Source organism: Spinacia oleracea, chromosome 1 (assembly GCF_020520425.1).
Source record: "Spinacia oleracea cultivar Varoflay chromosome 1, BTI_SOV_V1, whole genome shotgun sequence".
NCBI classification, from domain to species: Eukaryota; Viridiplantae; Streptophyta; class Magnoliopsida; order Caryophyllales; family Amaranthaceae; genus Spinacia; species Spinacia oleracea.
In genome coordinates, this window is record NC_079487.1 from 110,293,244 (window position 1) to 110,316,685 (window position 23,442).

Sequence of the window (23,442 nt, forward strand, 5' to 3'; positions counted from 1 at the left end):
TCATTCCCACAAAAACCTAGTACTATAAATATTCCCACTTCCCTAGAAAAAGGGGTCACAATCAATACATTCTAGAGCAATTGCTGCTCTGCCTTCTCTCTACTTTCTCTCTCTATAAAAATACAATCTTGTTTAATCTTTGAAAGTTACCAAGAAACCTCCAAGGTATCTAACCGGAAAAACCCCACAACAACTATCATAGATGAATCCCCATTTATAGCTTCTACATGTGGTGTTTGAGTTGGATAAGTGAGCTATGAAATGTGTTCACTAGCATTCTTGTGAATGAACCCGTTACCCCACTTTGATTTGTCAAGGGAAAGTAGGGAAATTGACTCGCCTATGAATCCATTTCATGAAAGGATTGTAAGTGGGTTTGAGTTTTGGGTTGCTTTGGAAGTTTCTTGATGAATAATTGCATTGTGGTTGATTGTGTTTGTGATGTAACAATCAACATTGCTTTTAAAGAATTGTCATCATCAGTAGGAATGGCTACATATGACCCGTACATCATTGGATACCTCATTAGTAGATTCAACTCCACATATCTCGAGTCACATCTCATAAGATCATAAACGTTACTTAAAACCTCATCATAACTCATTTGAGAATTGACAAACCCACATTTTCGCTCTCCTCCTTTATATGTAACATGTAACACCCTAATAATTCCTTACCTTTTAAAAACCATTTTCCAACTTAAAATAAAGGAATTACTAAAGTATTACCGCCAGCGTGATAACAGTTAAGGCTAGTACCAGAATTACGCAGCGGAAATATAACTAACATTCAAAACATTAAATAATAGTTAATGGCCTCCATGCAATTCGGAACCATAACGGCCCAAAACCAATTACGTTAAATAAAATCCATTAACTAAATAGTTTAAATAGTCTAAACTAAAAGAAAATAATAGAGTTTAACAATGCAAGAGAAAACATCGCTCAACCATATCCCCATGCTAGATAACTTCTCCGGCAAGTTATCTCTACAAACCTGTTTATTTAAACTCTACTACCCAACAACGCAAATGCAATGGTGGATCATCATAGGGTCATTAAGGTGAAGGCCATGACCAAAAAGACATAAAATACGTAGTCAACGAGAGTTGAGTACAAACAAGCTAGAATGAAATCCTAATATTAACATGTTTCACACGACAACAAAAATAATCAACATGCAAAAGACATTTAATAAATAATTAATCATGAAGACAAGACTCGACTCTTCACACGACTCTTGACTCATAGATTAATTTAGAATAAGTTTCGAACGGGCCTAAAAAGAAAATGTCCAAAGGACATGTGTTGGGAGCCAACCAAACACCAAATAAATAATAATAAAAGTAACCCAATTGTCAGACCATACCGAAGGAATTCCAGCACATAAAATAAATGAAACGTCTTGTATCATTGGTAGGAGTACAAATTTTCCGGCAAGACTCCCCCCATTGTTCATACTCAAGGTATATACGTTCCAAGAGTTTTGAAACTTGTTCTGGTTGCACTTTACATTTATTAATATATTATTCACAAGGTGAACTCAAGACACAAACAACCAATACATTACATAAACGAACAACCAACAACACTTCTTTTAAAATTCATTAAGACTTGTGATAAATCATTCAAGACTCATTACTTCCATTGTTCCTTCTCGACATACTATTGAGATTCCAAGACATGCCTGTGAACATGCGGGTTGTGCACTAGGCATGAATAATCCTTAATTCAATTCACTTTGACTTCCCAAACATACCCTACATATGTGGTGGCTTACATGAGCGTACCCTTCTGTAACACCCCGACCTCTAATTCAATTAAAAAAGCATAATTAGCAGCGGAATTAACCTAATTCGGTCGGGACATTACCTGCCGTAACTCCCTCTTGGGAATTACAAGGCAACTATCAATCATAAGCTATTAAACTCCAAAATTAACATAAAAATCCTTTTTAATTCCTTAATAAAAGTACGTAACTTAAACAAGAATCTTTACTTAAACTTGTTACAACTTAACATTAACTTAGGTGAACTTTGTAATAGTGAAATCCTCGCCACTACTCGTTTCCGTGGTCCCCAGCAGTACCTAAAACGGAAAACAAAACGGTGAGCCGAAGACTCAGTAACGAGTTACCCTAGCATCGTAACATCATTTCAATTCATTTTATTTAATAAACAGGGAGAATAGAATATAGTAAAACATTTAATAAATCATCATTTCAGAAGCATCATCATTTCAGAAACATAATTTTAGAAGCGTCATTTCAGAAACATCATTTCAGGAACATTATTTCAGGAATATCATTTCTTTAACCTTTTTCCTTTTAACAGTATTATTCTGGTCATTAGGATTTTATAGGAAAACATGGTAGGACGTCTCCTACGAACAGGGGAAGCCAGTGCTTCATAACAGGGGGAACCTTGGTTCCATATCAGGGGAAGCCAGTGCTTCTTATCAGGGGGAACCTTGGTTCCATATCAGGGGAAGCCAGTGCTTCTTATCAGGGGGAACCTTGGTTCCATATCAGGGGAAGCCAGTGCTTCATTTCAGGGGGAACCTTGGTTCCATATCAGGGGAAGCCAGTGCTTCTTATCAGGGGGAACCTTGGTTCCATATCAGGGGAAACTTGACCAGTTCTTACACTTTCATTTATCATGTTTACATTTATTTTAATAGAACATTAATCAGGAAAATCTCATTCATTCAGGGTGGTTCAACAAAACCATTAAATCTCGTTATTTCATAAAATCATTCTTTCAGGAATAATAATTCGTTAAATCAATACTTTGCATAAAGCTGCATTATCATAAAATAATTCAATCAAATCATGCTTGTAATCCCGCAAATCATAAAACATCATTATAAAACATCAATCATTCATAACATCATTCATAAATACATTTCGAAGGGATTGCGGGTACTAGCAATAACCGTTACCTCAATTCCACGATTTGCTAAGCCTTTTCGTTGGTCCGTTCGTCCTGAGCTCCGAGTTCGATTTCTTTCAAAGTATCAAATTATTGAATTAGTATTAACTTAATATATAAATTTAAAAAAAAATCAATATTTTATAAATCATAATTTTATAAGTAACGAATTTATATATAACGAATTTTATAAAATATAAATTCCGAATTTTAATGTAAATATTATTATTAATCGGACTTTCAATCAAAATATATTTATTTATTTCATAAATCGTTTTTCATGAATATTATTTAATTTCATTTTTAGTAAATAGAGCTAGTAATTTATTTCAGTAAAATCGGTAATTAAATCTGAAAAATAATAAACAATTTATTAGTAAATAATTAAAAGAAACAAAATTCATTATAACATAAATATTGATTAATTGAAATCTGAAAATTCATAGTTGTCTTACCCAAAGCCCAAATAAAGATGGCCCAATTTAAGTTGGGTTTAGGAGAATAAATCAAGTTTCAAAATGAAACTTGATATTTGGTTTCCTGGAAAAGAAGGACACGGTCCATAGAAAAAAAGAAGAAGCAGGGCACGAAGGAGGGAGAAGGAAAAGGGAGGAGGGTGGCTGGCGGCACGGCGGTGCTGCCGAGAGAAACCCGTCAAAAGGCGACGGTGGAGGGTGATTTGCGGCGGCAGAACACGAGGGGACGGAGGGAAAAGACACGAACAAAGGCGAAAACAGGGAAGGAGGTGCGAACCGAGGAGGAGATCGGGGAGCTTGAGGGAGGAAGTGGGTGGTTGTGGGCGGAGGCACGCCGGGTATTGGAGCGGATATTGGTTGGTGAAGGTGGTTGGAGTGGTGGTGGCTGCAGTACGGTGGTGCGGCAGGGGAGAAAGAGACGAGGGGCATCGGAGGTTTGAGGGGTGTTTTCCGATGAGTTATGGGCGGAGACAGAGGTGGTTGAGTGGTGTGGGACGAAGGTGATAGTGGTGGTAGTTGGTGGTTGAGGTGGTGGCAGTTGCGGTTGTTAATGGTGTTTGTTGTGGTGGCTCGAATTAGAGGGAGCAAGAGAGAATGATTTTCAGTTTTTGGTTAACTGATTTTGTTGGAAAAATGGTGACAATTTGTGGCTTGTTTATAGTGTGAAGTTGAGTGATCAATAAGCTGAAATTCTTGGGAAGCAAGGCATGCATTTGGACTGAATTGTGGGTGGAGAGGAATGAAGGAATTCCTTCATTCTTGTTCTTGTTTGTATGCTGTTGTTTGAACGTGAATAGCAAGGAAAGAGAAGGAAAGATGTCAATTTGTTCCTTAGGGGCATTTTGGTCATTTCACTTAGTTAGGCAAGATTTCTGAAAATTTGATGCTATTTTAGGAAATTAATTAGAATAGTAATGTTTAATTAAAATCAAGTTTCCAAATAATCTTTTGTTACGAAAAATAAAATTTAGTTTTCGAATAAAATAAAAACGTTTCGAAATTATTAAAAATCCGAAATAATTAAGATTTAAAAAGAGTCGTTGAGTTCGTAAATTTGAAATTAAAATCGTGTAATGATATTAAAATTTCGCGGGAAATAAAACTTCGTAATTAAAAATAAAGTTCGAAATTAGGATTTAAAACGATTTTAAGCTAAATAAAAATAATTAAGCCTAATTAACCGAGTTTTAAAAAATTCGGGGTATTACATTCTTACCCCCTTAGAAAAAGTTTCGTCCTCGAAACTTGAAAATTAGATTTATAAAATGTTTGTTGAAAATTGAAAACGCTTGAATTAAAGTATGATGTTTTATTTTAAAATCAAGATCTCACAATTTCAATTCTGACAATGTCTAGCTTTCATTCCGCCATCATCTTTTAGGACTCCGCTTCAACTCGAGACCTAGAATCGAAGAGTAAAGAGTACAAAAGGGGAAAAATTTATATATTGATCCTTAATCGTCATTAAGGTCAATTACATTCCGCCATCGTCTTTCGTATCTCCACTTTACTTCATAAAATAGGATCGAGGAGCAAAGAACATAAAAGGGGCAAACTCGTTAGCATAGACTAGGCTCCTATTTTACTTTGCGAGATCTTGTTTGAAAATATTTCCTACCAAAAATAGTAACTTTTAATGCAACTTATAATTCTGAAAATATATGTGTACATAATTAAAATAAATATTTATCTATTAATTGCAATACTCAAATAATTTGTAAAAGTTGTTTATTATATCAATCTCGTACTCTGAGCTCAGGAGAACTTCCATCGGAGGCGGCATCCATGAATAACAATTAGATTACCAGTACAATCATGTCAGCATAAACATAATCCATATCATAGAGACATAATTCATATGAAAATTCAAATTAAACATAACATTCATAATCATTTGATCTAACACACGATCATGGTTGACCATAACATAATCATTCATAGAAAACATAGTCATTCGCACATCATATCGTTCGTGGGAGAATAATTAGAGATATTTCGCTTTCATTCTCTATTGGTCTCTTGTTGCTGGAATCTTATCGTTGAATTGACTTCCGTTATTCGATTCGTTTCGATTTCGATTTCTGATCTTTTCTTCTGCGTCACACAACTTGTTGACTACGTTCGTTGCGGGGGTTCGAGTCCATTCACGTGACGGGAAATACATCGTTAATATACGACTTCGCTATATCCTTAGTATTTTAAGTCGACAAACACTTGGGATTTGGCGGATAATTCTAAGTCATCACACGTGCCTTTATCAGAAACAATCTAGATTCCAGAAACTTAGTTCATACTACCTGGTTTTACAGACATGTCATTTCGTCGATTTCTTTTCTTAACTCCATTGCATTCCTCAGTCATTCATAATTCTTTTCGAACTTCATAACATTCATAGACAGACTAATTCTCGATAACTTATTTTGGTAAGATCCTTGAAACTTATATGCAAAACTTAATCTCATGCTTTCACCAAAAATCATATTTTTCCACATAACATTTTTGCAAACCTTACATTTCCTCGCTTAGCTTTCTTTATGGAGATTATCAAGCATTCTTTCAAAAACAATCCCTATAAATGATGCGGAAAGGTATACTAAAAACACCATCAATCTTATTGACAGACTAATTCCTGATAACTTCCTTTGGTATAATCCTCAGAACTCCATGTGTAGCCTCAATTTCATATTTCCATCATGTTTGGTCTCGATCACATAATATTTTTGCATAACTTTTTAAGATTCTAGCTTAGCTTCCTTAACATATCTGAAAATACGCTTAGGTGCTTATAACCACAAAACAATCATTATGAAAGGTGCGGGGAAAATAACCCATAAAATCAACCTGAACCATAACTTAAACGCTTTGAACCCTGAATAACCTTGATTTAAGTGATGATTCACCTTTTATGAAATAAAAACTCACACTTTTCTTGTACTCTATCATTCATCCTTAAACACAAACTCATGCTCTTTCGGTACTCTAAAAATCAACCTTAAATAATTCATAAACATAAAAGTTCCTTAGAACAATTCATATCCACAAAATCATGCTTTTATTAATTCTTTCATAAACTTCCTTGAGGACATTAATGATCCTTAAACATTTCATAACATGTCCTTGACAAAAGATCTATAACATGATTCAAATCTAAAACAGGAACTTAGGTTCAAACGTACATAAGAACTAAATTGAAATAGTATCAGTGTTGGCGTCATCTTCTTCTTCCTTGTCAGCTCTCATCATGTAAGCCTTTCCAGATATTGGTGGTCGTGGTGGATCATGATTAACCCTAGCATTGTTGTTGTTTCGTTCATGATTGGTTGAGGTTGTTCTTCCAGTATCTGTGGGAGGTGGTTTAGGGCAGTCCCTGACAAAATGATCTTTTCCTCCACATCGATAACACGTCTTCGTTCCTGCACGACATTCACTTTCGGTATGGTTTCTCTTTCCACACTTAGCACACCATACACTACGAGCTGCTCTATCATTATAACCTTGGTCTCTTCTATAATTATGGTTTCCTTGGTTTGGCCTTTTAGCTCCTCCATGGTTTTGATTATCATTCTTCCTTTTATCACCAACATTTTGTGCTTCTCGTAGTAATACAACTCGTTCGACATTAACTGCAATATCAACCATATCTTGATAGGAAGTAAACCTTTGAGTTGCCAACCTATCTTGGTATTTCAAATGAAGACCTCGCTCAAAACGGTTCATCCTAGATTGTTCTGTCGATACCAGCTCCGGTGCAAATCTTGACAATTCCATGAACTTGTTTGCATATTCCATAACACTCATTGTTCCTTGTCGCAAGTGTAAAAACTCGTCTTCCTTTTGTTTCCTCATGGATGGTGGATAAAACTTTCCTCTTAATAACTTTTGCAGTTCGGTCCAACTAAATCTAGGCTCATTCTTCCTTTCCTTATTAACTTTCCACCATAAACTTGCTTGACCCGTTAAGTAAAACACGGCGAAATCGACTCTCCATTCCTTAGGACATTGCAAGGTTTCAAACAACTGATCTATGCGGTTAATCCAATCCTCGAATTCTACAGGGTCGGGCTTGCCATCATAAGATGGTGGGTTCAGGGATGAAAACTTTTTGAACATTGACGCATTTTCGTTCGCATTCGTCGATTTCTTTTTCTGAGAATCTTTGATTAATTCAGCTAACATCGTGCTAACGGTTTCTAATCGTTCCATCCTTTCTTTGTGATCTTCGATAGGTTGATCGTCATAGGGATCATCATGGGCAACATCCTCGTAGATAGTGTCATCGTTGACATGGACGTTGTGCTCTTTGTGAGCTCCATCGTTAATATCGTTAGTCACCTCGATAGACGACATTCTGCATAACGTGCTCAATCAGGAAAACATACATAAATAGGAAAATAATCCCTTTTCAGCCCGTTCCTACACTCACACTCATTTCATTTTAACTTAACATGATTTTAACATATTCTTTTATTCTTTAAAATTCTTTGCTTAAAGCCTATTGAATTCTACAACGCGCAAAACCCGTAAGGTTTAGCACTTATGGTCCAGAACCTTTGCCCTGATACCAACTGTAACACCCCGACCTCTAATTCAATTACAAAAGCATAATTAGCAGCGGAATTAACCTAATTCGGTCGGGACATTACCTGCCGTAACTCCCTCTTGGGAATTACAAGGCAACTATCAATCATAAGCTATTAAACTCCAAAATTAACATAAAAATCCTTTTTAATTCCTTAATAAAAGTACGTAACTTAAACAAGAATCTTTACTTAAACTTGTTACAACTTAACATTAACTTAGGTGAACTTTGTAATAGTGAAATCCTCGCCACTACTCGTTTCCGTGGTCCCCAGCAGTACCTAAAACGGAAAACAAAACGGTGAGCCGAAGACTCGGTAACGAGTTACCCTAGCATCGTAACATCATTTCAATTCATTTTATTTAATAAACAGGGAGAATAGAATATAGTAAAACATTTAATAAATCATCATTTCAGAAGCATCATCATTTCAGAAACATAATTTTAGAAGCGTCATTTCAGAAACATCATTTCAGGAACATTATTTCAGGAATATCATTTCTTTAACCTTTTTCCTTTTAACAGTATTATTCTGGTCATTAGGATTTTATAGGAAAACATGGTAGGACGTCTCCTACGAACAGGGGAAGCCAGTGCTTCATAACAGGGGGAACCTTGGTTCCATATCAGGGGAAGCCAGTGCTTCTTATCAGGGGGAACCTTGGTTCCATATCAGGGGAAGCCAGTGCTTCTTATCAGGGTGAACCTTGGTTCCTATCAGGGGAAGCCAGTGCTTCATTTCAGGGGGAACCTTGGTTCCATATCAGGGGAAGCCAGTGCTTCTTATCAGGGGGAACCTTGGTTCCATATCAGGGGAAACTTGACCAGTTCTTACACTTTCATTTATCATGTTTACATTTCTTTTAATAGAACATTAATCAGGAAAATCTCATTCATTCAGGGTGGTTCAACAAAACCATTAAATCTCGTTATTTCATAAAATCATTCTTTCAGGAATAATAATTCGTTAAATCAATACTTTGCATAAAGCTGCATTATCATAAAATAATTCAATCAAATCATGCTTGTAATCCCGCAAATCATAAAACATCATTATAAAACATCAATCATTCATAACATCATTCATAAATACATTTCGAAGGGATTGCGGGTACTAGCAATAACCGTTACCTCAATTCCACGATTTGCTAAGCCTTTTCGTTGGTCCGTTCGTCCTGAGCTCCGAGTTCGATTTCTTTCAAAGTATCAAATTATTGAATTAGTATTAACTTAATATATAAATTTAAAAAAAAATCAATATTTTATAAATCATAATTTTATAAGTAACGAATTTATATATAACGAATTTTATAAAATATAAATTCCGAATTTTAATGTAAATATTATTATTAATCGGACTTTCAATCAAAATATATTTATTTATTTCATAAATCGTTTTTCATGAATATTATTTAATTTCATTTTTAGTAAATAGAGCTAGTAATTTATTTCAGTAAAATCGGTAATTAAATCTGAAAAATAATAAACAATTTATTAGTAAATAATTAAAAGAAACAAAATTCATTATAACATAAATATTGATTAATTGAAATCTGAAAATTCATAGTTGTCTTACCCAAAGCCCAAATAAAGATGGCCCAATTTAAGTTGGGTTTAGGAGAATAAATCAAGTTTCAAAATGAAACTTGATATTTGGTTTCCTGGAAAAGAAGGACACGGTCCATAGAAAAAAAGAAGAAGCAGGGCACGAAGGAGGGAGAAGGAAAAGGGAGGAGGGTGGCTGGCGGCACGGCGGTGCTGCCAAGAGAAACCCGTCAAAAGGCGGCGGTGGAGGGTGATTTGCGGCGGCAGAACACGAGGGGACGGAGGGAAAAGACACGAACAAAGGCGAAAACAGGGAAGGAGGTGCGAACCGAGGAGGAGATCGGGGAGCTTGAGGGAGGAAGTGGGTGGTTCTGGGCGGAGGCACGCCGGGTATTGGAGCGGATATTGGTTGGTGAAGGTGGTTGGAGTGGTGGTGGCTGCAGTACGGTGGTGCGGCAGGGGAGAAAGAGACGAGGGGCAGGGGAGGTTTGAGGGGTGTTTTCCGATGAGTTATGGGCGGAGACAGAGGTGGTTGAGTGGTGTGGGACGAAGGTGATAGTGGTGGTAGTTGGTGGTTGAGGTGGTGGCAGTTGCGGTTGTTAATGGTGTTTGTTGTGGTGGCTCGAATTAGAGGGAGCAAGAGAGAATGATTTTTAGTTTTTGGTTAACTGATTTTGTTGGAAAAATGGTGACAATTTGTGGCTTGTTTATAGTGTGAAGTTGAGTGATCAATAAGCTGAAATTCTTGGGAAGCAAGGCATGCATTTGGACTGAATTGTGGGTGGAGAGGAATGAAGGAATTCCTTCATTCTTGTTCTTGTTTGTATGCTGTTGTTTGAACGTGAATAGCAAGGAAAGAGAAGGAAAGATGCCAATTTGTTCCTTAGGGGCATTTTGGTTATTTCACTTGGTTAGGCAAGATTTCTGAAAATTTGATGCTATTTTAGGAAATTAATTAGAATAGTAATGTTTAATTAAAATCAAGTTTCCAAATAATCTTTTGTTACGAAAAATAAAATTTAGTTTTCGAATAAAATAAAAACGTTTCGAAATTATTAAAAATCCGAAATAATTAAGATTTAAAAAGAGTCGTTGAGTTCGTAAATTTGAAATTAAAATCGTGTAATGATATTAACATTTCGCGGGAAATAAAACTTCGTAATTAAAAATAAAGTTCGAAATTAGGATTTAAAACGATTTTAAGCTAAATAAAAATAATTAAGCCTAATTAACCGAGTTTTAAAAAATTCGGGGTATTACACCTTCATATGTGGTAAAATAAATAGTACAACGAGACACTAATAAATGGCTCAAATATGCTAGACATTACGTACAATAGCATAAAAATAATCCCTTGCATGCGAAATAACCCATACATGCATAAAATACTTGAACAACATGCTTGATATTAAATTCAACGATCATAAATAATCACAACATGCATGTTCACTCAAAATCCACAATTTCAATAATAATCCAAACATGTTCGTTCACAACATCAAACATGAATCCATAATAATCCAAAGATGTTCGTTCACAATAATAAAACATCACATGAATCCTCATGAAAAAGGTGGTCACCCTAGACATGTACGTACCTTGAATATCTAAGTACGGGGGCCACTTTGGATTCAAGCTCTAAGTTAGAAATCTCCCTCTATCATTAAAATAATGAAATTCAATTATTATCCATCTTCATTAAATTTTCTGCAACTTTATTTAATTTTAGAACACTTAAAATAATTAGAAATTAATAGTTTGTTAATAAAATAGTAGTCTCAATTGAACAACTAAATCCCTATCATGAAATTTATTTATTTTCATACTAAAACCCATTAAAAATTGACACTTTAGGTCTTTAAATCAATCTGAAAATTATAATTGATTATCATAATTAAAATTATCATCTAATTATGTTAATCAATTAGTCATATGGTTAGAACTAGAAACCTAACCCTAATTCTTCATAAAAATCAATTTAAACCTTAAAAATCAAAGCTTTATTTCATAATTTAAATCTGAAAATTATAATACTCCAAATAAAAATATTCCTCATCATTCTAAACACATAAATCCTCAATTTTGATGTTCATAACCAATCACAACACAATAATAGTCAATTATAATCCAATATAAAAATCCATAATTTAAAACATATTTAAAATAGAGATAAATTAGGAAGAAGAGAGTTATACCAAACCGTCATAATGCATGGTACGATCACGAATTAATGTGACCGGGCGCAAAAGAGAGCAAGAAGGGTGTGGTGTGCGTGCGGCAACACATCAACGAGTGTTGTTGTTGTTGTTGTTGTTGTTGCTTGTGCGGTGCGGTTGTGCGCAACAGCAGGGCACGAGCACTCGACAGAGACGCGGAGATGGAGAGGGGAACGCAACAGGCAAGGGGTGTGCGCGGGCTTGGGAGGGGGGAGGGAGTGCAGGCGCTCAGCGCTAGCGTCTAGGCAAGCAACGAGTAGAGGGAGCAGCAGCAGCGAGGCACGCTGCGTGTGGCTCGGGCTGGGCAACGACGCACAAGAGGAGAGAAAAGAGAGAGAGTGTGCCATGTAGGATAAGAAAGAGAGAGAGAAATCTTTGAGGGTTTAATGAAGTGGAGATATAATGAAACATAAGGGATATTTATAGTTTTTTATAATCCTAGTGGGTTAGGATTAGGAAATTGAGTATTGGGTTTGCATTAAAAAGGTTGGGCTTGAATTAGAAGTTTATTGAATTCCCTTGATTTGGCTCAACATAATAAATGCATTGGACTTTAAAAATAATTCAAACCTTTTTTTAAAATTCGAAACCCAAATAAATTTCCCGACTTGAATTTTAAATTCTTTTCGTAATTAATTAAAATAATAAATATTCTTATTTAATAAAATACGTTTAAATAACTATTTAAATGCGATTTTAATTCTCAAAATAATAAAAATAATTTATAAATATAATAAAGTTTATGTATAATTACTTAAAAATACGAGGTGTTACATAACATCACCACTACTTTGCAAAATTTCCCCTCCCCAATGACAATAAAGAGGATAGTTTGGCAACTCCATATTCTAAACAAAAAACAATTAATCAACACACAAATTTCAATCACTTGAAATTAAACTTGATTAACCATGAAAAACATAAATCAAAATATGATACTTGTAGTCCCTTAAACTTGAATTAGTTTATTATATTAGCTAAAATTCAATTGCAAATTTCATGCGTATTTTTAATGTAACATGAATGGTAACATCGCTATCTCAATTAGCGGTTTGACATACGTTAACAAACAAACAAAATTGGAATTCATGTAATCTTGATAATAACACCATCAAACAAAACTAAATATAATCTTCATAATAACATCAAACAAACCAAAACCTAATATCAATTTTGCATTCAATTAACAATTAATTACATAAATAAATTTTTAAAAAATAGGGATTTACCTTGTTGCAGCCACCGCTACAGGTGGTTGTGCGGCAGACGGGTAGCGTCGATGGATGACTGGTCAGGCCGCAACGTCGGTGGGTGACTGGTCAGACAGTCCGGGATTTGACGACCGACGATTGAGAGGCGGGATGGGGGACGCGCTGCAGCGCTGTTCGAAGCAACAGGGAAGGGAGAGGTTTTTTTTGTTATCTTGAAATCAGTAAGAGGGCTCTAACTTCTTATTTGATTTTGGTGTGTTGTGTCAACCGCTACCTGGAATAGTGTTTCATTAAATACATAAGCCGCTATTTCAGATAGCGGTCTAGCCCTATAAACCGTGTTTTAAATAGAAGTTTATTGTAAATTTTTATAAAAAAAATTAGACCGGCTTTTTTTGCTGACGTGGACGGTATGGAGGGAAATAAGTTAGAAAGTGGCCACCCGATGGTATGGAGGGTCCCACTCCTGTATATTTTGGGAATTATTGGATATTTAAGCATTATTGAAGGAAATCGCTCATTTTCTTGGTCTTCTTTCTTTTTTCTTTCTTAATAAAGTGCAAAAATTGCTAGTCTCCTTTATTTTATTACAAGATGTACTTTTCGTAAACGACCGTATTTTTATTAAAGAATACACTTTCTTTTTTGGCATGTCATAGTCTCCACTTTCAATTATATTAATATTTTTCTCTTTCTTGTGGTCCTCGCAACTACTTACATCATGTTTTTACTGTACAATATAATTCACCCACTACCCCACTTTCATCTTATTTAATAAATTCAAACTCTCCAAATATTACGTACCGGTCAAAGTATACCCCTTAATAAAATACGGAGAAAATAAACAATCTCTTGGAGACAGAAAGAGTGGTACGTAGTGTATTCTATACTTAATGTAATTTGTATTTGTTTATTTCATACCTAGTAAGCCACAATGAAGGGGAAGAATATATATTATTTTATTTTAAAAAAAAAACAATAACAGTACATTTCAAGTTTTCTCCAACGTCCACTTTGTTCCCACCATACGAAAAATAATGAGCGATTTTTTTGTCACTTGCTTATTTGGAGAGGATCTTCCCAGTCACCTCTATCACTGAAACAAAATTAATGAGCATTTGTATTTTTATTGCCTATTTTGAGAGGATCTTCTCAGCCCTTTCAACCATTCACAAGGTAGGTGTTTTACTTAAATCCTTTGATCCTAATGTCTCCTTGATCGTTAACTTAATTTAAGTTAAAGGCTTTCTGGTATCAAAATTAGCTTAAGTTATTTGGTATATGTGAAAGAAAATTTTGCAATAACTACGTAGGTCTTTAGTGCTTTGCAAATTACTACATAGTTTGATAAAAGTTGTCAATTATTACCTAGGTGTTTAGTTATTGTTATCAATTACAACCTTAGCCCACATCGGCCAATTAATCACTAATTATAGGTTGTTAATGACTTACATAACTTGTTAAAAGTTGTCAACTATTGCCTAGGTGTTTAGTTATTGTTGTAATAGGTGTTTAGTTATTGTTGTTAATTACTACCTTAACCCATATTCCGACCAATTAGTCACTAATTATAGGTTTGGTTGAGCTTAAGGTAGACGTTTAATTATTTAAAATAATTAATAAAATTAATATCTTTTAAAAATTAAAGTATTAAATGATTATGAGTGTTTACGAATATTTTAAAAGAAAAGTAATTGATGAGTTTTTTTTTAAAAAAAAACTATTATTTTTTAAAAAAACTGTTTTAAAAATTGTACTTTTTTTTAAAAAAAATATTATGTTTTTGTAACTTTTTTTAATTAATTAAAATAAGTAAAATATGATTAATGTATATGATTAGTGATTAATTGGCCAAAGTATGAGTTAAGGTAGTAATTGACAACAATAACTAAATACCTAGGTAGTACTATTGGCAACTTTAACAAGTTATGTAATAATTTGCAAAGTCACTAAAGACCTAGGTAGTGCATGCCAACTCTCACAAGTCGTGTCACAAAGGAAACCTATGCGCACCTATGTGAAAAAATCGACAAATGACTGACGGGGTGGAAGTCTAAATATCTCTCTCTTGCAGGAAGGATAACCTTGGCTAAATCCACTATTTCAGTCATGGCCAACTACTCCATGCAAACCGCGAAAATCCCGCGAACCGTATGTGACGGCATTGATAAAAAAGCTTGGCGCTTTATATGGGGCGGTGATGAGGAACGACAGAGAATTCACTTAATCTCATGGGACACGCTTCAGCTCCCACGAGACAGAGGTGGCATAAGTTTTCGGTCAGCAAGGCAATCCAACTCAGCCTTTCTAACAAAACTGGGGTGGAGAGTCTTAATGGAGCCAAATTCCCTACGGTCTCGAGTCCTTAGGCACAAGTATTGTAAGGGACGATGTGATATAGACATGTTCACGGCCAAGGAAAATATGTCGAATGTGTGGCGAGGTATCACAGACAACGTGCAATGGATCAAGAAAGGATCGGCTGTGGCTATTGACAATGGAAAGAAAACGATGTTTTGGGACCACTGTTGGGCTACTGACTCCCCTCTTCGTAGCCTAGCAACTGAGACCATACCAGATAGCATTGATGGGGCAATTGTAGAGGAACTATGGGACAAAGAGACTGCTTGGAAATGGGATTTATTTGCCAACATCCTCCCTAACCAGACTCTCAAACTCATTGCTTCTCATAAGGTGGTTGAAGATACTGATGCGGAAGACGTAAGGTACTGGAAGGGTTCTAAAACGGGCGACTTTTCAGTCAAGTATGCAATGAACATAATGCGAGATGATGAACTCCCACCTTCAAATCCGAAGTGGGGCTTAGTTTGGAAGGCCCCGGTACAGCAGAGAATCAGGGTATTCATGTGGCTTATCCTCCATGATCGAGTTCTATGCAACCTGAATAGAGCAAGGCGACACCTCACAAAAGATCCAAAATGCAAAAGATGTAACAATAATCAAGATGAATCCTTGCATCTACTACGAGACTGTCCAACATCAAGGAACATATGGGCAAGTGTAGGGGGTTCAGCAAACTATCCTTCATTTTTCATAGGTGACACTAACACTTGGTTGATTCGTAACATCAAGGCTGAAGAATTAATCCACTCAGAAAAATGGACAATCTGCTTTGCCCTCACTATTTGGTGGTGTTGGAAGTGGAGGAATTGCTCCCACTTTGGACGCAAAGCAGAGATCCCCATTGATGCAGGAGCCTTCATTCGAGGCAAGGTAGATGAGACTTGGGAAGCAATGTTCACAGGTGATAACTTTAATACACTGCTTACCAGCCCCAACTCAAGAAAAGAGGTACTAATCAGGTGGCTAGCACCACCTACAGAATGGATAATGCTCAACACTAACGGTGCCGCCAAAGGCACTCCTGGACAAGCTGGTGGTGGGGGTGTGCTCCGTGACTGCAGTGGTAGATTTGTCCGAGGTTTTGCAGCAAGGTTTGGAGTTTGCAATGCGTTCAAAGCTGAAATCTGGGCTGCGGAGATTGGACTTGCAATGGCGAAGGAAATGAACATAACTAAGCTAGTACTACAACTAGACAACCAAGATTGTGTTGAAGCCCTCAAGAATCAAGATTACCAAGGCGGTGAATGCTGTCACATACTCAAAAAATGTCGTACTCTGATCAATGATCCAGTTTGGGAAATCAAGATAGTTCACTGTTATAGAGAAGGTAATTTAATAAGGTGGCGGACAAACTCGCCAATGTAGGAGTCAACCTCGAGAATAGATTAGTGTATTTTGAAGCTCACCCCTCTGAAATCTCTAATCTGTTGTATGAGGACCTAGTAGGCGTTACTACGCCCCGTTTTCAAAATAAAGTGCAGGTAAGGGTAAAAAAGCGAGTGGTGTGGATTCGACCTCCTTCTGGTTTCTTCAATTAAATTTTGATGGCAGAAATAGAGGAAGTTTCGCCACAAGTTTGGATTTTGTTATTTACAACTAGTGTGTGGTCCGGGCGTTGCTCCGAGTTTTATTGTTAGTAGAGTTTTTTTTTGTAATACGTGCCCATTTTAAAAAGATTTGTATTTTATATTTATATGAAAAGGTATAACATATATTGTAGTTTGGTAGGAAGTGTCACTTTTAATTCTTAAGGTCTGGTGTTCGATCCTTGCTACATGTTTTTTGGTTGTCAATGACATGTCATGATGCTTATTAGTGATGATGTGGTAATAAAGAGAGGTCTACGTGGCACATATATGTTCTTATAAGCGCCTTTTAGTATATTAGTATAGATGAAGAAGGGGCGTTGTTATTGGCAAGAGCCAAGACTCTTCACCCATAGCTTTTGTTGAGCTTCGGCACTCTGAGAAGGAATCAAAATTGAGGTGGCGATAAGGTGTAAAAATCTATTGAAGGGGATAACTTGTTGGTGATCAACTCAATGAACCAGATTTGGCAGGTCCAGTGGAAGATTAGTGGGCTCATTGATTAATGCTAGTCGGGATTTATCGAATTTGTATTCATTTTTGGTCATTTGTTATTATCGGAAGTTCAATAAAGCGACATATTTCTTGGCAGCAAAAGATTTCTTGTCATATTATTTTGTATGGTTTTCGTCTTTTGATGATTTCCTCTCGCTCGTAATCTGAAAGGATGAGTTAGGTTTTCACTCTCAAAAGAGTTAGTCTGATTTTCTTTTATTATAAAAAAAAATTAAAATTGGAGCAGAGAGGGAAGAATTGTTGAATAGAAATATCAACATCACAATTTTCTATGGCATAAACATTAATTATGGACACATATTTTGTATGTAAAAGTAGAATAATTTGGGTATTTAAATTGTTTTAAGGTTACGTTAGGCAAAATTAATTGATTAAGTATGAAATTGTCAATTGGGCATAACATTTTAAAACACACGAAATGGAAAGCATGTAATATATATATGACAGAGGGAGTAAGTTTTAGTGAATAAGTAGTTAATTTAATAATAAAAACACAAATTACTACTTTGGTTGCTAAAAATTGTCAACTACTACCTATGAATAGGAAATTTGTCAATTACTACATATGTAGCGAGTTTGTCATTTACTACTTAGGTTGTTACAAAATGTCAACTATTATCTATCACTCTAACAAATGATGCCAATTGCTATTAGTCTATATTTCGACCAATTAGTGACTAATGACATCATAATTAAACCTCAATTATAATCTAATCATTTTAATTAATTAATATAATTAAAATCGAATTAAAAAAAGTTTTACAAAGTTAGCCCTCAATCACGGTCGAAGGTGTGTTTCCCGGGAGATATGTGTTTGACTCATACCTTTAATTACTTTAAGTATCAAATAAAAGGAAAAAACCCATTTCTAAACTGAACCAAACACATGGTAGTAAGAATCAAATATAAAAATCATACCACTTAAATATCATTCATTATTCCAAACCCATATCAGTATGCGAATCAAACGTCCCCTTAAAAATGTGACATAAATGTCTCCCTCCTTTCTCTCCTTTCGTTAGCAAGAAGAGTATCAACCTTTGAAATTATGGTAGTAACGAGTTGTTGCCAACTTTACCCCCAACAAAAATTAATGAATCTTATGTATCTTTATATCTCATCTATTCGATCATGAGATTTACGCAGGACCCGTTTCCAATAGGTTTAGTCAATTTATAGTCGTCCAATTTTGGGCGTGGTCGGGTTTGGATTGGATGATGCAAATCAACCAATTTTAAAGATTGATCAAATAATTTGGATGGAGTAAATAAAAGAGGAACATGAGCAATTACTGAATTATACACCTGAGAGTACTTTCCAAATGGTACTCCCGGGGTAAAACACAACGAATACAAAACAAAACGCAACGCGCGCGACATAGAATGATGGGTAATATAAAATAACATGTGAAACGACAGACGTAACATACGAAATGAAAAAAAGTAACATAACATAACTGCCAAAATTATAAGTATAGATAACCTTAAAATGAAGAAAAATTATAGTAACGCTTCATGTTATTTTTCACAAATCTAATGTTATTTTTTCATAAAAAGAGAACATGACGTTATTTTAACTATTTGCGGAACATGAGACAATCTTCAAGGACCGACGTAGCCCATAATACTCCGTACATATTTTGGTGTTTATGCCAGAAATCAACAACACCACCAAAAATAACTTAAAAATAAAACCCTGCATATTAGGGTTTTACTCAAAAAATCAAAACTCTGAAAAAAGAGCGGGAGCATAAACACCAAATAATTTATGCAGAAGCAAAGAGAAAGAGGCATAAAGAGAGGAAGAGAGACAGAGAGCGAGCAGGAGAGCTCAGCAAAAATGGCGACAGGAGTTCGAGAACTAAATGTACTGGGCGAGTTCAAACCATTTGGCTTAATCGCCGAAGGTCTCGATGGCAAATCAACTGATAATGTCTCAGATAAGTACGATTACTTCCTCTTCGACCCAGATGTTACTAGGGAGAGAGATGAATTCGAAGGCATCGATTCCTCGGCTTCATCGTCAATCTCCATTGATGGCTGTGATCATGAGATTTTCATCCGTGGAGATAGGTAATTTCAATTATTTTTTTTGATTTGATTTGCAGTTAATTTGATTTGAGTGAGGTTTGGTGTTTAATTTTTTTGCAATGCAATTGAAATTCAGATGAGTTTTGTTCATTTTGTTATTTCTAAGTTGAATGGTCGTGGTAGGGAGGTGAAGATTAGGTAGAGGAGTGTTATTGTTCCTGTTGTAATTTACACACTCCTACTCTAATAGGCCATTCGGTGAGAGGTCATTTATGACTTAGGGATTGGCTTGAATAATTTCTTTAGCAACTTATTACAAATGTACAATAAATACGATTACACAATTCTTAATGTAATAACAAGATAGATATGGAGAGTGACCTTTAATTTTGAGACGTCTCAAAATAAAAATGTGCCATATTAAAGTGGGACAAATGTGTTCTAATTAGTATTTCTCCGTGATGTTGTTTGGGGAGCTTATAGGAAAGAATGGGAAGTCGAGGTCATGATGCTGTGAGTTGGTTTATAAACTATTGTCAAGTGAAATCTTGTAATCATATCCAATGGTATTTCTTTTCTTTTGTTGCCTCATTGTACTCGTAATGGCCTTAAGGTGGAGGGTTTAAGGGGGATTGGAGGTGGGGATTAAATTGACACTATTACCTATGATTTGGGAAGTAAAAGCAGACCAAGAACTCTTTTTTCTGTATAAGAAATTGTATTGCTTTGTCTGATTTGCAAGTTCATCATACCCATGAATCTGTTATTGGAAATATGCCTTTAATATTACCTGAAGGAATCATCTTATTGGATGCAGGATCATGTGGATTACGGGTTCACGAGTGTACAAGAGATTCACCCTAAGTTCGGCAGTAACCATGGTATTTCTTTTATTCTTTTTTCTTGTAAGTTAGATTTTGGGATAGAGATAAAAACTTCTCTTGGTTATACTGGAATACAATCTGTTTCACTTCCCGAAACCATCTACATTGAAGCATATGATGATATAACACCGGAAGAGCTTAAATTGTTTCTAGTTCTCGGACATTCAAACTGGTTTAGTGTAAGGTCTTATCTTGTTTGGTACAGAGTATAACACTATAAGAGCTGAATTTTCCAGAGTATGTTTCTGGAGTTATTTTGTTAAAATCATTTGTTGTCTACATGTTGGATATTATGGACATTGACCTAGATGCTTTGTGTGATGATTTCTCAACTTTTCTCGTCCAGGCTGAAATTATATTATTAAATAGATGCATGTTGATTCCCGGCATTCGCCCACAGATATTATACCGTCTGCGTGATAGATAACCACAATGCTGTTATTTGGGACGCAATGATCTTTGCTTCAATCTCTGCTGTATCACGTCCCAGTTTCATTAATCTTTTAGTTTACTTTCTCCCGTTGCTCCTAATTTTTGTAAAGGGCTGACTTCCGTTTTGATTGATGTTCCAATGGAATGCTCAGGCTTGCTGGTGTCATATGGCTCATTCACCTGAGGCCGTACTGTGTATATTGCAAGTTGATGCCTTGACTGTCTTCAGTACAGCTGGTAAGTGTAGTAAAACCAACCTAGCTGTTCAAAGTCAGATTTATAATACCCAGGCTTCGTCTGGGAAGCAGTCACGTGGCTACTATGTAAAGGAATCAAAGGATTAAGCCGATTTTATTTAAATTTCTTGCTAATTCATCAAAAGAAAAGGACTTTGTGTTTCTAGATACGGATTAAAGAACTGTGTCTTGAATTCAATGATGTTGCAAAAGAAGTGAGATAAATAAGAAAATTGTCTGCTAAAATTTTATACGTGAAGGTATCTGTCACTGAATTATATCTGTTATTACTGGAGGTCTCATTTGGGACTGCAAGATGAAAAGAAAAATCGAGTTAACTGTATAACTCTATCTGCAGGGGAGCTGACATCAGTCCCACTTCCGGGCATAGTTACATCAATATGGCCACTTCCGTTTGGGCTGCTTGTGCAGCAAGCAGCAGAAGGGAACCCTCCAACTTGTGCACCTCTCTCATCTTCTGTTCCATTCTTAAGTGGTAGGGATACACTCTTCAAAAGAGAAGTCCGGCAAAGTCCCCAACAAGGCTTTGATTTTTCTTGCTCTGATGACATTGTGAAAGAGAATTCAGTTTCAGTGTCTTCTCATCTAATTTTGAATGATCCACTTGAAGAACCACAGGTGTGCAATAAGTGTTTCATCTGTGTAAATCAGTAACCTCCCCCCCCCCCCCCCCCCCCCCCCCAACCCCCATTTTATTTTTATTTTTATGTGTTTACATTTTTGGTTGTTCTCGCCTCTCCTTTTATTTTGTTCTTGTTGTTGAGTAAGTTGTGTGATAATATGATTCATAAGCTGGATGATTCTGCCTCTTGTTAATATTTCAAAAAAGTTACTAATTTATTCTGTTATTTTTAATACTTCCCAGCCAGTTTATGTTGATGAAAGAGGTGAACTGAAGATAATGAAGGATTTTGACGAGAGAACAATCTGGACCAGTGATCGTGTTCCTCTTATTGCTTCTCATAACAGAGGTTTTAATCTTGCACCTCTGCATTTATTCCCCAATTTACAAACAAACAGAGCCTTCACCATGTTGATTTTCTCTATTATGCTTGTAGACCAGATGCAACACTCACTTTGGGTAGCAGAAAGTATGAATTCTTGTGTTGGAGATCATGCAGTTTCTAGTTCTCATGAATCCCACAGTGAAGTATTCCCATGCCGGTTCTCATTCCGAAGAATTTGGCAAGCGAAAGGTTACCCGACAGCTGCTACCAAGGTGTTTATATGCTTATCCATTGATTCTCTCTATTCTAAATGCACTTTTGAGAAATCCGATTTAAGTTCTACTTAGCAGTTAGCACTCTATTCATTATTGTCGCTGCACATATAGCGTGTTCATATTTCTTAAGACGCTGTAGCGTGTTTGTATTTCTTAAGAAGGATAAATGTGTATCCAAGATAATTGACTGTTCTAGGTCTTGAAGTTCTTAAGAAATACGAACACACTATTTCAACATAGCACATATAGCGTCTTGAAGTTATGCACATTAGGTCTGTAGTCTGTTGAAATACTATGTTTGGTTTGTGGAATTTAAGTTTTTCTTGCATATTTCATCCATCTATGTTTGGCTGTTGGTGACTGTTGATTTAAAAATTTCAGCAACTCTGTTATGTTATGTAATCAAAAGGTTTTTAGTGTCCCAAGAAAGCAGAATAGTCACATTCCTAAGTCATTATTGGATAGTTTTTGAGGTCAAGCCTCTTAAGTAAGGATGAGAGGTGTGAAAGTATTAAGGCTGATATTTAAGATGAATTAAGGAACCTATTCCATGCTTGGAGATCTAATCAGCCCGGGGTATAAAATAGAGATCTTCCATGATCCTACCTGCCTTAATTTTATTTCTTATCTTTGGTTTTCCTACAAGCTAAACCTTTGTCATCTTTAGGTCTTTGTAGCCACCGATGATGACGCAGCACCTATTATTTGTTTCCTTCTGCAAGAGCAGAAAAGGTTACTATCCATAAGGCTTCACACCATTCAAATTAATGACGGTATACTCTTTGACATGAAAGCAGACACGAGTTGGAGCCTACAAGCAGTTGCAGCTGAACCTGTTGCTGTCACCCGCCCAAGGTAGTTAAGTTTCTAAAAATAATCAGTTCATTCTAAATTTTGTATTGTTTGTTTGACTGCAAGTCTGTTTTTAGGGCAAAGGCCGGGCATCTGCCTTTAATGGACATTCTCGTTCTGGATTCAGAGAACACTCTTTTTCTTTATGTAAGTGCTTGCAGTTCAAGTACTATTATTCACTTATTGTTCTATAAATACTTGTTGGTTCATCTTCATCTCTGGGTTTTTCCGTTATTCTGTTTTTCTTTTTTCTTTTTTATATTTGTTTCAAACTTATCGTCATGTTTTTCATTTCCGTATGGTTAGTGGCCAAGAACCTGAGTTGATTGTCATCCGGCAAGTA

The 23,442-nt window shown here is 35.7% G+C and overlaps 1 protein-coding gene across 4 annotated transcripts in view; it reads left to right on the top strand.

Annotated features, from left to right (window-relative positions):
- Positions 1-19,091: 19,091 nt before the first annotated feature.
- Positions 19,092-23,442, top strand: part of LOC110801666 (anaphase-promoting complex subunit 1) — a 38,855-nt gene continuing 34,504 nt past the window's right edge. The window contains exons 1-8 of one of the 4 annotated variants that reach the window (XM_022007054.2): positions 19,092-19,494; positions 20,270-20,333; positions 20,921-21,005; positions 21,363-21,643; positions 21,891-21,996; positions 22,084-22,244; positions 22,915-23,102; positions 23,177-23,246. In XM_022007054.2, the coding sequence (XP_021862746.2) occupies positions 19,190-19,494; positions 20,270-20,333; positions 20,921-21,005; positions 21,363-21,643; positions 21,891-21,996; positions 22,084-22,244; positions 22,915-23,102; positions 23,177-23,246 (1,260 nt within the window). In that variant the 5' untranslated portion in view covers positions 19,092-19,189. Of the gene's footprint in view, positions 19,495-20,269; positions 20,334-20,920; positions 21,006-21,362; positions 21,644-21,890; positions 21,997-22,083; positions 22,245-22,914; positions 23,103-23,176; positions 23,247-23,442 lie in introns of those variants that run through there. The other 3 variants (XM_022007052.2, XM_022007053.2, XM_056839505.1) reach the window with 3 other exon arrangements.